This window comes from Boleophthalmus pectinirostris, unplaced genomic scaffold (assembly GCF_026225935.1).
Source record: "Boleophthalmus pectinirostris isolate CB_2022bp ecotype Guang Dong unplaced genomic scaffold, ASM2622593v1 HiC_scaffold_9, whole genome shotgun sequence".
NCBI classification, from domain to species: domain Eukaryota; kingdom Metazoa; phylum Chordata; class Actinopteri; order Gobiiformes; family Gobiidae; genus Boleophthalmus; species Boleophthalmus pectinirostris.
In genome coordinates, this window is record NW_026571541.1 from 10,652,663 (window position 1) to 10,666,185 (window position 13,523).

The 13,523-nt window shown below is 45.5% G+C and overlaps 1 protein-coding gene across 1 annotated transcript in view; it reads right to left on the reverse strand.

The window, feature by feature from the left end:
- epha4l (eph receptor A4, like) overlaps window positions 1-13,523 on the reverse strand; it is a 143,071-nt gene that overhangs the window by 9,463 nt on the left and 120,085 nt on the right. Inside the window, exons 12-14 of the mRNA XM_020918581.2 lie at window positions 6,384-6,445; window positions 2,387-2,596; window positions 635-784 (exon numbers count right to left, since the gene is read on the reverse strand). Of these exons, the coding sequence (XP_020774240.1) occupies window positions 635-784; window positions 2,387-2,596; window positions 6,384-6,445 (422 nt within the window). The remainder of the gene's footprint in view (window positions 1-634; window positions 785-2,386; window positions 2,597-6,383; window positions 6,446-13,523) is intronic.

A 13,523-nucleotide genomic window follows, 5' to 3' on the forward strand; every position in this document is an offset into this window, starting at 1 on the left:
TACATATGTCACGACCAAATAGCAACGATTGGTTAAATAAAAAAAGTTCCCGCCTACCGAATGAATTCTAATGCTGCGAGGTCAGACGGTTTCTACAAAGTGAAACCGGCTGATGAATCAGACTACGAAATAATAGTACTGGTACTTGAAAAAATTGTGAATTGCATTCATTCAAATCGCGATTTCGGTTAGATTGGGATTGTGATTAAAGGTGCACTGTGTAACTTGTGTTGTGGAGGGTCTGTCATCTTGTTTCCATGTTTTCCTTGTGTCTAGAATGTTCCACAGTATGGCCATAAACTTATGAACCTGGAGACTTGCAAGCCAAATTACAGGTTAGATTTATGGAAAGGTGACCTCATTCACAGTAAGAGTGTATGTTTTTAAGATATTTTTGAGCAATCTGTAGTTGAATAAATCCAAGACAGCTTAGTTTAATGCCATAACGTGGACAATTTAAACCCAAGTACTAACATCTCCATAGCAACAAACACTCTCCAGAAACAGTGCACCTTTAAAAACATTTTGAGTGTCCAAAAAAAGCAATATATACAGTAAATCTGATCCACTATTGTTATTTTATTAATTTTGCGGCCTTAATGAATATCAAATAACAATATAAAATCCATCTTACATCTTGGTTGCTCATGTCCCAGTACGGCCGCTCTCCGTACGACATCACCTCCCACATGACGATGCCGTAGCTCCACACGTCGCTCGCGGAGGTGAACTTCCGGTACGCGATGGCCTCCGGAGCGGTCCAGCGGATCGGGATCTTTCCTCCCTGGAACACGAGAGAAGAAAGTGTGAATGAAAGCAGAGAGGTGAGAGGACGCGACCAAAGACGAACCCAGGGAGGGATTTTCAGATTCTGGACTGTGATGACGTCATGCTCGCAGATGACGGGGAAGAGATAGTTTCCCTACATTGTACTTTTGAAACTAGACCCAAGAACACACTGTACTACAAGAAAAATCTGCATTCCGACTCCCATCTGTATTAAATAATATAGGTCTAGAGAATGTTATGATGGCAAATTATTCATTCCTGATTTCGTGGAGGTCCTGTTCGCGTGCAAAAGATTTAAATTGTGTTATTGCCATGACAACGGAGGACTGTTGCCAGGCCAAATCCTGCAAATCAGGAAGGAACCTTTATGCCTGAAGTCCATGAATGTGAGAAGAGTACTGGGAGTCTGTATTTGAGTTCAATATTTTACAGATACTTCAAGTTTCACAGTACGACATTAAAGTGGTCTATCTTTTAGTTATTCCGTTTTTGTTTTGTGTTGACTTGAAAAACACCAATTCAGTTAGGACTTTGAACCGGCAACAGTCTCATTCGTGTGTTACACTTAACACGCCGCACCACAGCCTCTCCAAACCGATGGCTGTGATATTGAAGGTCCTAAAATTTTTCTGAAACACCATATTTTTAAAAAAACATCTGAATAACCGTGACACTTTAATCTCAGTTACAGACATGAGAATACAACTAGCACCTTTTACTTTCTACTTCTCGAATTTCCCTTGGGATCAATAAAGTAGCTCTCTTTCTCCATCTCTCTCCCTCCCTCATTCTCTCTTCCTCCCCCTCTCTCTCTCTCCATCTCTGTTCCTCTTTTCTTTCTCTCTCTCTCGCTCCCTCTCTGTCTCCCCCCTCTCTCCTTCGCTGACTCCTTCTCTCTCCCCGCCTCATTCTCTCTGTCTCTCTTTCTCCCCTTTCTCTGTCTATATCTCTCTCTCTGTCCTTTTTCTCTCCTCTCTCTGTGTCCCTCTGTCTATCTCTCTCCTTCTCTGTCTCCCCCTTCACTCTCTCTCTCTCTCTCTCTGTCCTTCTTTCTCCCCCCTCTCTTTCTCTCTCACACTCTCTCTCCTTCTGTCTTTCCCGTCATTCTCCCTCCTCTTTCCTTCTCTCTCTCCCTCCCTCATTCTCTCTTCTCCCCCCTCTCTCTTCGCTTCACTCTCTCCTCTCCTCATTCTCTCTGTCTCTCTTTCTCCCCTCCCTCTCTCATGCTCTCTCTCCTTCTCTGTCTCCCCCTTCACTGTCTCTCTGTCCCTCTTTCTCCCCCCGTCTTTCTCTCACGCTCTCTCCTTCTCTCTCTCCTCACCTCTTTCTCTCTCTGTCCCTCTTTCTCCCATCTCTCTCTCACACTCTTTGCTCTTCTCTGTCTCCCCTGTCATTGTCTCTCTGTCTCTCTCTTTCTCCCCTTTCTCTGTCTCTCTGTCCCTCTCTCTCTCTGGTCCTTTTTCTCTCCTCTCTCTTGTCTCTCTTTCTCCCTCTCTTTGTCTCTGTCTATATCTCTCTATCTGTCCCTCTCTCTGTCTCTCTCTCTCTCCCCTCTCTCTGTTTCTTTCTCTCCCTCTTCCCCCTCTCCGTCTCTCACCCGTGTTGTGTAGGCCGCCTCCGGGTCGTCCTCCAGCACTCGGGACATTCCGAAGTCGGACACTTTGCACACCAGGTTGCTGTTCACCAGGATGTTCCGGGCGGCGACGTCCCGGTGCACGTAGCTCATGTCCGACAGATACTTCATCCCGGAGGCGATCCCGCGCAGAATCCCAACCAGCTGGATCACCGTGAAGCGCCCGTCGTTTTTCTACAACACACAAAAGAAAAAATATATTCAAATGTCTCGAAAAGTTATCTGAAAGGTTATAGGATCTGCCAGTTTTGTTTGTTTTGCTTGGAATGGAATGAATCTGTGTATCATTCGTTCATTCATTTTTCAATATAAAACCAAAAATAAGAAAACTAAAAAACAACAGTTTTCTTCATTATTTGTCTCCAAAACCAAAATGAAAAAACAGATAACGATTCATTTTTTCAGTTTTCGATTTTGTGTTTAAATGAAGAATGGAAAAAATGCATAACGGCCGTTTCCAGTTTACGTGACTTCAGTGACTGCGATGCCGGACTTTTGCACCACGTACGGACTGAACCAGGACTGATCCAGGTCCGGGACCAGAGCGGGACCAGAGCGGGACTGAGCCCGGGACAGACCGGGACCAGAGCGGGACCAGGACAGACTCTGAGCTTTGACTCTGAGCCTCTGCGGGGTCCGAGCTTCAGCTTCGAGCTCCAGCACTGCCATGGGCTCTGAGCCTCCGGTCCTGTCTCGGACTTGTCTCGGTCTCGGTCCCGCTCTGGTCCCGCTCTGGTCCCGCTCTGGTCCCGGTCTGGTCCCAGTCTCAGTAGCGCTCTGGTCCCGGTCTGGTCCTGGACCTGGTCCATTTGAGCCAAAAGCTCTTAGTTCGGTTCGTTTTCGTTGGTGTGAAGCGTCAGTTGGATGCTTTGCACCACCTCGGAACCAGCCGCGGTTCTTGAGCGCGGAGGACTGGAGCAGCCCGTCTGGACCTGTAGTCTACAGCGCATTCTCGCATTCCCCGCACGGAACCAGGCGCACAGACAATGACACGGAACCGCTCGGACCGCTGGTCTCGGTCTCAGTCCCGCTCTGGTCCCGGTCTGATCCTGGTCTGGTCCCAGTCTCAGTCTGGTCCCAGTCTCAGTCCCGCTCTGGTCCCGGTCTGGTTTCGGACCTGGATCAGTCCTGGTTCAGTTTGTACAAGGTGCAAAAATCCGGCATCGCAGTCACAGAAGTCACATAAACGGGGTCGTTATCAGTTTTTTCCATTTTTAATTTAAACACAAATTCGAAAACTGAAAAAATGAATCGTTATCCATTTTTTCATTTTCGGTTTTTGAAACTGTTGTTTTTTTGTTTTCTTATTTTTGGTTTTATATTGAAAAACGAATGAACGATTGATACACGGATTGGAATGTTACACTGTGTGGCATTCAAATCTTGCATTTTTTATTAGTACTTTTTAATACACTAAACTTTTCATCATGCAAAAATGTAAACAGTTTTCTAAGCCTGTATAGATTGTTGTTATAAATAAATAAATGCAAATGCAATTTTAACGCCATAAATTCCAGGTAAAGCGATCACGTCTCCATGGAAACAGCAGGTCCATCAGAAAAGTTATGCAGTATATTTTAAATTCAGATTGTCTCAACATAATTTGACCTGATTAATCCTGATTTATATAACATTTTTATTTTAGTACAGACGAGAAAAATAGAGCAAAACTCAAGACAAAATGTACTCGTCTTTACTTAACAGATGAAGTCAAGTAGGTGCACCAAAGTTTTTTTTTTCTTCCCCACAAATCTACTTAAATTTCCCTTGAGATCAATACAGTATATCTCTCTCTCCTGCTTTCTCTCTTTCCCCTCACTCTCTCTCCCTGCCTTATTCTCTCTCTGTCCCTCTTTCTCCCCCCCTCTCTCTCTTCCTCTCTTTCTTTCTCTCTGTTCCTCTCTTTTCTCTCCTTCACTCTCCCCTTCTCTCTCTCCCACCTCATTCTCTCTCTCTCCCTCTTTCTCCCCCTCTGTCTCTCTTCCTCTCTTTCTTTCTCTGTCTCTCTCTCTGCCCCCTCTCCTTCCCTCTCTACCTCCTTCATTCTTTCTTTACTCCCCCTCTTTCTTTCACTCTCTCCCTCTCTGCCCCCCATTTTCTCTCCTCTCTCTCACACACTCTCCTTCTCTCTCCTCTCCTCTTTTTCTTTCTTTACCCCGCTCTCACTCTCTTTCTCTCTGTCCCCCTCTCTCTCTCCCCACCTCATTCTCTCTCTGTCCCTCTTTCTCCCTCTCTCTGTGTCTCTTCCTCTTTCTTTCTCTGTCTCCCTCTCTGTCTCTGTCCTTCGCTCTCTCCCTCCCTTATTCTCTCTTTACCTCCCCTCTCTCTCTCTCTCTCTCTCTCCTTCTCTCTCTCCTTGTCTCATTCTCTCTCTGTCCCTCTTTCTCCCTCTCTCTTTGTCTCTCTTCATTCCTTTCTTTCTTTCTCTGTCTCCCTCTCTGCCCCCCCCTCCTTCGCTCTCTCCCTCCCTCATTCTCTTTACCCCCTCTCCCTCTCTGTATTTCTCTCTCTCCCTCTCTGTCCCCCTCACTCTCTCCTTCCCTCCCTCATTCTTTCTTTACACCTGTCTCTCTCTCTGTCTCATTCTCTCTCTACCCTTCTTTCTCCCCTGTCTCTCTCTCTCTCCTTCTTTCTCCCCCCCCCTCTCTCTCTCTACCCTTCTTTCTCCCCTGTCTCTCTCTCTCTCCTTCTTTCTCCCCCCCCTCTCTCTCTCTCTACCCTTCTTCTCCCCTGTCTCTCTCTCTCTCCTTCTTTCTCCCCCCCTCTCTCTCTCTCTACCCTTCTTCCCCCCCCTCTCTCTGTCTCATTCTCTCGCTACCCTTCTTTCTCCCCTGTCTCTCTCTCTACCCTTCTTTCTCCCGTCTCTCTCTCTCTGTCCTTCTTTCTCCCCCCCCTCTCTCTCTCTGTCTCTCTCTCTCCTTCTCTTTCTCCACCCCTCTCTCTCTCTCTCTCTCTCTACCCTTCTTTCTCCCGTCTCTCTCTCTCTCTGCCCTTCTTTCTCCCCTGTCTCTCTCTCTCTACCCTTCTTTCTCCCCTGTCTCTCTCTCTCTTCCTTCTTTCTCCCCCCCCTCTCTCTCTCTACCCTTCTTTCTCCCCTCCCTCTCTCTCTGTCTCATTCTCTCGCTACCCTTCTTTCTCCCGTCTCTCTCTCTCTCTGTCCTTCTTTCTCCCCCCCCTCTCTCTCTCTCTGTCTCTCTCTCTCTCTCTCTCCTTCTTTCTCCACCCTCTCTCTCTCTCTCTCTCTCTCTCTGTCCTTCTTTCTCCCGTCTCTCTCTCTCTCTGTCCTTCTTTCTCCCTGTCTCTCTCTCTCTGTCCTTCTTTCTCCCGTCTCTCTCTCTCTCTCTGTCCTTCTTTCTCCCGTCTCTCTCTCTCTCTGTCCTTCTTTCTCCCCTGTCTCTCTCTCTCTGTCCTTCTTTCTCCCCCCCCCTCTCTCTCTCTCTGTCTCTCTCTCTCTCTCTCTGTCCTTCTTTCTCCCCCTCTCTCTCTCTGTCCTTCTTTCTCCCCTGTCTCTCTCTCTGTCCTTCTTTCTCCCGCCCCCCCCCCTCTCTCTCTCTCTCTGTCCTTCTTTCTCCCCTCTCTCTGTCTCTCTGTTGCTGACATGACTACGCTCTGTTGTTATGTCACTGAGCAAGACACTTCACCTACACCTCACTACAGGTCATTGCATATTTGTATAAGGTGCAATTCAACTTATTGGAAACACAATTGGACATTTTAAACCTTCGCTACAGCAGGAAAAAAAAAGCGGTGAGTGTTTTCAGAGTGATGATAAAGTGAACAGATTCCTGGTTGAAAAGTGCAGGTAGATGAAGATAGGTGCAGTGTTTTGTAAATAAAAGAGTGTAATGTGAGAGGTTTACATTATACTGAGATAAGATCAGATCTGTTCACACACACTTTATACACACACACTTTATACACACACACACACACACACGAGAGAGAGAAACATATGACTCACCCTCAGGAACGCATCCAAGGATCCATTCTCCATGTACTCTGTGATAATCATGACGGGTTTACCTACAGAGAGAAGGACAGAAGGAAGGAGAGAAGAGAGAGAGGGAGGGAAGAGGGAAAGAAAGAGAGAGCGTGTGTGAGAGAGAGAGAGAACAAAGAAAGAGAGAGAGTGGGAAGAGAGGGATTGAGGGAGAGAGAGAGAGAAAGAGAGTGTGTGTGAGAGAGGGAGGGAGAGAAGAGGGAGAGAGAAAGAAAGAGTGTGTGTGAGTGTGTGAGAGAGAAAGGGAAGAGGGAGGGAGAGAGAAAGAGAGAGTGTGTGTGTGTGTGAGAGAGACAGAGAGAAAGGGAAGAGGGAGAGAGATAGAGAGTGAGTGTATGAGAGAGAGGGAGAGAGAAGGAATGAAAGGGAAGAGGGACGGAGGGAGAAAGAGAGAGTGTGTGCGTGTGTGTGAGAGACAGAGAGAGAGAGAGAGAAAGGGAAGAGGGAGGGAGAGAGAGTGACAGAAAGAGAGAGTGAGTGAGAGGGAGAGAGAACGAGAGAGTGCGTGCGTGCGTGCGTGTGTGTGAGAGAGAGAGAAAGGGAAGAGGGAGAGAAAGAGAGTGTGTGTGTGTGTGAGAGAGAGAGAAAGAGCGGGAAGAGGGAGAGAGATAGAGAGTGAGTGTATGAGAGAGAGGGAGAGAGAAGGAGTGAAAGGGAAGAGGGAGAGAGAGAGAAAGGGAAGAGGGAGAGAGAGAGTGTGTGTGTGTGAGAGACAGACAGAGAGAGAGAGAAAGGGAAGAGGGAGAGAGAGAGTGTGTGTGTGTGTGTGTGTGTGAGAGACAGACAGAGAGAGAGAGAAAGGGAAGAGGGAGGGAGAGAGTGACAGAAAGAGAGTGAGTGTGTGTGTGTGAGAGAGAGAGAGAACAAAGAAAGAGAGAGAGTGGGAAGATGGAGTGAGAGAGGGATTGAGGGAGAGAGAGAAAGAGTGTGTGTGTGAGTATGTGAGAGAGAATGAGAGGGAGAGAGAGCGAAAGGGAAGAGGGAGGGAGAGAGAACGAGAGAGTGCGTGCGTGTGTGTGAGAGAGAGAGAGAAAGGGAAGAGGGAGAGAAAGAGAAAGAAAAGAGTGAGAGAGGAAGGTAGAGAGAGGAAAACAGTGATTAAGAGAGAGATGGAAGGAAGAGGAAGGGAGAGAGAGTGCGTGTGAAAGAGAGAAAGAGGGAAGAGAGAGAGGCAGAGAGAGTGTGTGTGAGTGAGTGCGAGAAAGAGAGAGGGACAGAGAGACGGAGGGAGAGAGAGAGAGAGAGAGAGAGGAGAGAGAGAGAGAGAGAAAAGATAGAGCAAGAGAAAAGGACAGAGCGAGAGAGACAGACAGAAAGCGAACGAGAGAGAGGGAGAGAGAACAAGGCCAGGAGAAACGGAAGGAGGGAGAGGGAGGGATGAAGAAGAGAGAAAGCGGGATAAGAGGGAAGTGAGAGGAGGAGAGGAGGTAAGAGGAAGTAAGAGGGAGAGAAAGAGAGAAACAAAGAGATTAGAGTATGAGAGAGTGAAAAGAGACAGTAGAGGTGAGAAAGAGAGAGTGGAGATTGACAGGGAGAGAGAAAAAGAGGGAGCGAGGGGACAAAAAAAAGAGGAGATGATTATTGAGGTAAATCTTGCATATCAGCTCCTGTTACAGCAGTATAGAGTTGAAGTTTTTTGTTTTTTTTCTACTTCCACAAATAAAATAAAAAGCCTTTAGATATTTATGAGATTACATTTATATAACCAACATTTGTGCTTGAAATATATATACGCTTCTTCATGGTAACCAAAATATTTTCCCAGAATCCCTCTCTCTCTCTCTTTTCATGTCACTTAGTCCTTTTGCCCTCCGTCTCCTCTGGCAGCTCTCCGTGCATCTGTCACTCCACTGCTTGTTCCTCTCCATTGCTCCCTCTCTCTCTCCCCTGACACCTATACGCTCTCTCCATCTCCCTCTCTAACCCTCTCCCTCTCTCCGTCCGTCTCTGGTGTCTTTATCGGTGCTGGGACGTGCTGCAGGTTGTGTGTGTGTGTGTGTGTGTGTGTGTGTGTGTGTGTGGGTGGACTGTTCCTGGTGGGTCCTGTCTGTCTTTGTCTCAGAGGAGAGCAAAATGTGTCGGAGGTTTTTTTTGTTCTCCCCCAAACACGAGCGAGCGCATGGTCCCGGGGCATGTCTGAGGGGACTCGGGCACAGCTGATAGTGCCCGGGCATGTCTGATGGTGCCCGGACATGGCTCAGGTTGCCCGGGCTTGTTTGAGGGGACCTGGGAATGTCTCATGGGACCCGGGCATGTCTGATGGGATTGAGTGGCAGAGCGGAGGTAAAGAACATTGAGCTCCTGGTTCTGAGTGATCTTGCATCTCGAGTAAATGAGAGGAAATAGAAAGTATCTGGAGGTGTACATCTCGTGCCCGTGCCAGGAGGCTGTCAGTCTGCCTGTGCCCGAGTGACTGGCACCAGGTTCATTCTGGGGCCCAAAAAGAGGAAGTGCCATTACATTTGGGGCCGTCTCGGTCGGCCATCTTTGTTCTCTTTGTGGAGCACCACTGCCCAGGGCGCTGTTTGATTGACAGCTCCCCAGTCCACACAGAGGAGCGTCTGACCTGCGACCCTAAACCCTCGCCTCCGCAGCCCCGCCCTCTTCCTCCCCCTCCATTTGCATGCTAATGCTATGCTAACGCCTGTTTACTGAATACAGCCGGTGCCTTTGGCAGTGAACTGCGGGCGCGGGCCCCACAGAGGGCCGATTATCAGCTGCCAACAACACGCGGGGAGGGTGCGCACCAGGGGGCAGTGTGGGGCCCTCACTTCTATAAACAAAGATCTGCTCTTTAAAAACAGATCCGTCTGAAATTAGCTAAGTTCTAGTCTTTGTAAAATGCTCCTCAACATGCTGCATTTGAGTTTTAATGAAGCCCATTTGCATTAGCACAGCTAAACCCGCACTTACACCCCACTTTAAGATGGTGGATTAGAGCCAGTCTCTGCGTGAGAGATGTCTGCACATTTATGTATTTTACTGCCTGTTTAGATTCCCTCCATAATTAATAAGGACTAATTGGCCCAGTTGGACATGCAGCAAACTGAGGCCAGATGGAGAGTTCCTTTTAACTTGATTGTAATGGACAGAGCAGAGCTGTTCAAATAATGTCTTTTTAATAGATTCCTGTGACACAGTGGAGTGTGAAGGACTCATTTACACAAACCTGTGTCAGGCTCACGTCCTCACTGAAGCTCACGTTTCATTCTACTGTTCATTTAGCACCAGGCACATTAGGCCATGGTCTCATATTAACAGACGTTCTGTTGCACAACATCTCAGTTTAGTCAAAGAGGCCATCTTCCCATTCAAACTGGAATGTAGAACGACACACAAACGACAGACAAACTGAATACTAATGTTAATTCTGCAGAAAAATGCAATATGTGTTTGTTCTATCACTCATCTCCACCAGCTTGTCCATCCGCTCTGTCTCTATTCACACCTCCTCTGCTCTGTCCCTCGTCTTCTCTCTTCCTTCTATGCTTCTGTCTGCTCCTCTCCTTTTTCCTCCTTTGCCCCTGTCTGCTCCTGTCTGCTCCTGTCTGTACGTGGTCAGAGGTCAGGCTGGAGCAGGGCTGTGAGCTCAGATAACAGTGGTATCGCCGGCCCCTTCTCCGGCTGCCCTGTGCTTCTACTGCGGCTGTACGAGGGAGACAGTGATATCTAAATTGCGAGATAGGGCCGGCCTGTTGCATCGTGACAGATTAAGACACCTCATCCATCTACAGCACTTTTACAAAGACAAGTAATCAGCAAGATACAGACGTTAACGTGTGCTAAAGAGGAGACGAAAATGGGAAAATATACAACAGAATTTAAGGCCAGAATGCCAAACTTTATATACATTGGCAGATAATTATTTGGTATCATTTATTTGATATGATAAGATTAAATTGTGTTCTATATTAAAAAATAAACCTTTAAATTGATAGGAAACAGTTTATCTGGGCTGATTTTATATTATTAATGGTTATACATATTGTGCATTTAGGCTCGATTAGTAACAAACAAAAAAGTCCTAAATAGCCACTACTTCTACTACTACTTCTCAGGGATTTTGCAAAGTATCCAGTCTTTCCTTTATTGGCAGTGCTGCAAATCTTTGGTAAAACAGGCTATAGTTTTAGTTATTTTGAGTTTTCCTTACTACAGGGTTTCCACTCTTTTTCACTGACAAAATTTCAAAACTTTTCCATGACTTTTTCATGACCTAAAGTGAATTTTTCATGAAATTACGGCACCTACATGTGTGGAATTGATCAGACTTTTAGGGCTAAATATAAATGTTAACTCTTTCCATTCACATTATGGTTTGGTATTATAGTTTTTTAACATTCAAAATCCTGTCAGTGCATTTATTGTCGTCCCTTTTAAACAAAAGACATTCAGAAATAATCATAGCAGCCTAATGATAATGCTGTAGTTGTGTGAAAAAGATACTAAAATTCCATTGCTTTTCTAGGCATGGAAAATTACATTTTCAATTTCCGTGAATTTTCCAGTGTTTGTTCATCGTTTTGAGAATCGACAATTCAAATAATCATGGAAATAAAGACAAAAAATAGATGAAAAAGTGTGTCCAAACTTTTGATTGGTATAGTGTAAGTTTAGTAGTTAGTAAATAGTCAGTAAGTTTACCAGTGCCTCCGCTCAATTTCATTTCTCTCCAGTGACGAGATCAGCAATTTAATACACTAGAGTATTCGCAAAAACCCTGGAAGCGTGAGGTCGGGCACCAGCCAATCAGCGAAGAGCCATACATTCTGTGTTGGCAACGATTCCTGACATCGAGGATTTAAAGCCGGAATAAAGAGAATGTTTGCCGATTTTTATCAAGGGGAAAGACGTTATTGCCCTTCTTCCTACGGGATTTGGGAAAAGCTTAATATACCAGTTAACCTCATTACATACGTCATGACCAAATAGCAGCAATAGGCGAGTTTCATTGTTGACAAAAGCGTGCGTTGCATGATGGGAAATATTTTAATCGGGGGCAAGAAACACTAATTCAACATGACGGATGGAGTGAGAAAGCACGTAAAGGGTATTGATCCCGGTTATTTATCCACTCTAACGGCAGAGGACCCAAGACCATTTGACCAGAAATTGGTCATAAGCATCGACGGACGCCAAATCACCCTTTTCAACCCCGACAAAAGGTGGACCAAACCAAATTTCTGGTCATTCACTTCGGCGATATCCACAATGACTTGGTGGAAACTCCTGGGCCATTCACAGCAGAAAAGATGAAAACCTCCAAGAGTCTTGACGCGTTGTTGAACTTGTTGGAGTCCACGGTTTGCTAGGATCTTCTACGTTTGCTCTGCGAATGTTTGAAAGCCGTTTAATTCACTTTTGGCGGTTCTTTTCACTCAGAATACGAAAAAGCCATTTTCCTTCTTCCGTGCTTCTATTTGTGCATCCGATAACGCAGCAGGAATTTACCATTATCGGGGAGAAATACGCGAGGTTACGCACTGTGTTTGACCGCTATCCTGTTTCTTGCCTCCGATCAAAATATTTCCCAGCATGCAACGCGGGCTTTTAATAACAATGACGTCAGCTGAAACCTCGCCTATTGGCTAGATTTTTAAAAAAGTACCCGTCTACCGTCGAGTGAGCGAATTCTAATGCTGCGAGATGAATCAGGTTATAAGTTTAGACCTTTTTTTTTTTTAAAAGGAGCAATTACAAACTACGTAAAAAACAAACAGGCTGTCTACTTGTATTTCTAAGTTAAAAATGACTTGCTTCCAGTGTAAACGCAGCAGTTATAAGATCCAAGAGGAGCAGATTTGGGCACTGTAGTACTTGGTGAGCATATACACAGCAGTACTCATGGACACAGAGTGGGATAGAGAGGGATAGGGTATCACCGCTAACCCCAAACACATTTACACATGACACTATGATGAATGACTCTCTCAGTGGGCTCTGGGCTTGTTCCTCCATTAGAAGCCCCCCTCCCAAGCAAGCCCACCCCCCCGCTCTTTTACCCCCGCTGCCCCTCCTTTACCCCGACACCGCTCCATCTGGACGTCCCACCTGGGGATAGCCCGTAGCACAGGGGTGTGGGAACAGATACCCCGGGACAGAGTGGTCAAAGGAGATAGGGCGACGCGTTAAAATGCAGTATGTGGTAACTGTACGTACCCTTGGACAAAGTCGCCCAAATGAAAGCTCGTGATTTATAGAGTATATAAGTAGAAACATATTTGTCTTTCTGTCATTGTGGGAGGGTATATGAGCTTTGTCTGTAGGTTTTAAGTATAATTCAACCTTCATATGGGATTTTTTTTGTTCGTTAACTTTGCAAACGTAGGGATATTTATGCTGAAGATGTAAGGCATGTTTGTCTATGGCGGAATGTTCAGCGGTTTTCACGGTGACACGATGTAAACGTCGGCGAACACAGGCAAAAAAGTTTTACGGTTGTCCGAAAACTCACGAAAAAATACAAAATGGATTTAAACAACACTAAACAAGTCTAAACTTGAGGAACAGACATAAGATAAAATTTTTCTTTGACTTTTTACGGCACCTGCATGTGTAGAATTGATCAGACTTTTAGGGCTAAATATGAAAACTTAACTCTTTCCACTCACATTATGGTTTGGTATTATAGTTTTTTAACATCCAAAATCCTGTCAGTGCATTTATTGTCGTCTCTTTTAAACAAAAAGGCGCATACGTTCAGAAATAATCATAATAGCTAGGGATGTAACGATATCCAAATCTCTTGGTACGATATTATCACGATATGCATCTCACGGTACTATTGCGATATTTTGAAGAGCTAAGATAAATGTAGATGGGACACTTTTTTGCTTTTAAAATACTTTGACAAGATTTTGGTGTGAATTATTTCCGTCGTAATCCCAAGAATTCAAGTAAAAAACGTTAACTTTGCCAATGTAGGGATATTTATGCTGAAGGTGTAATGCATGTATGTCTATGGTGGAATGATCAGTGGTTTTCATATTGACACAATGTAAATGTTGGCAAACACAGCCAAAAAAGTTTTACGACTGTCCGAAAACTCACGAAAAAATACAAAATGGATTTAAAAGACTACACTTGAGGCACACAGCTTCA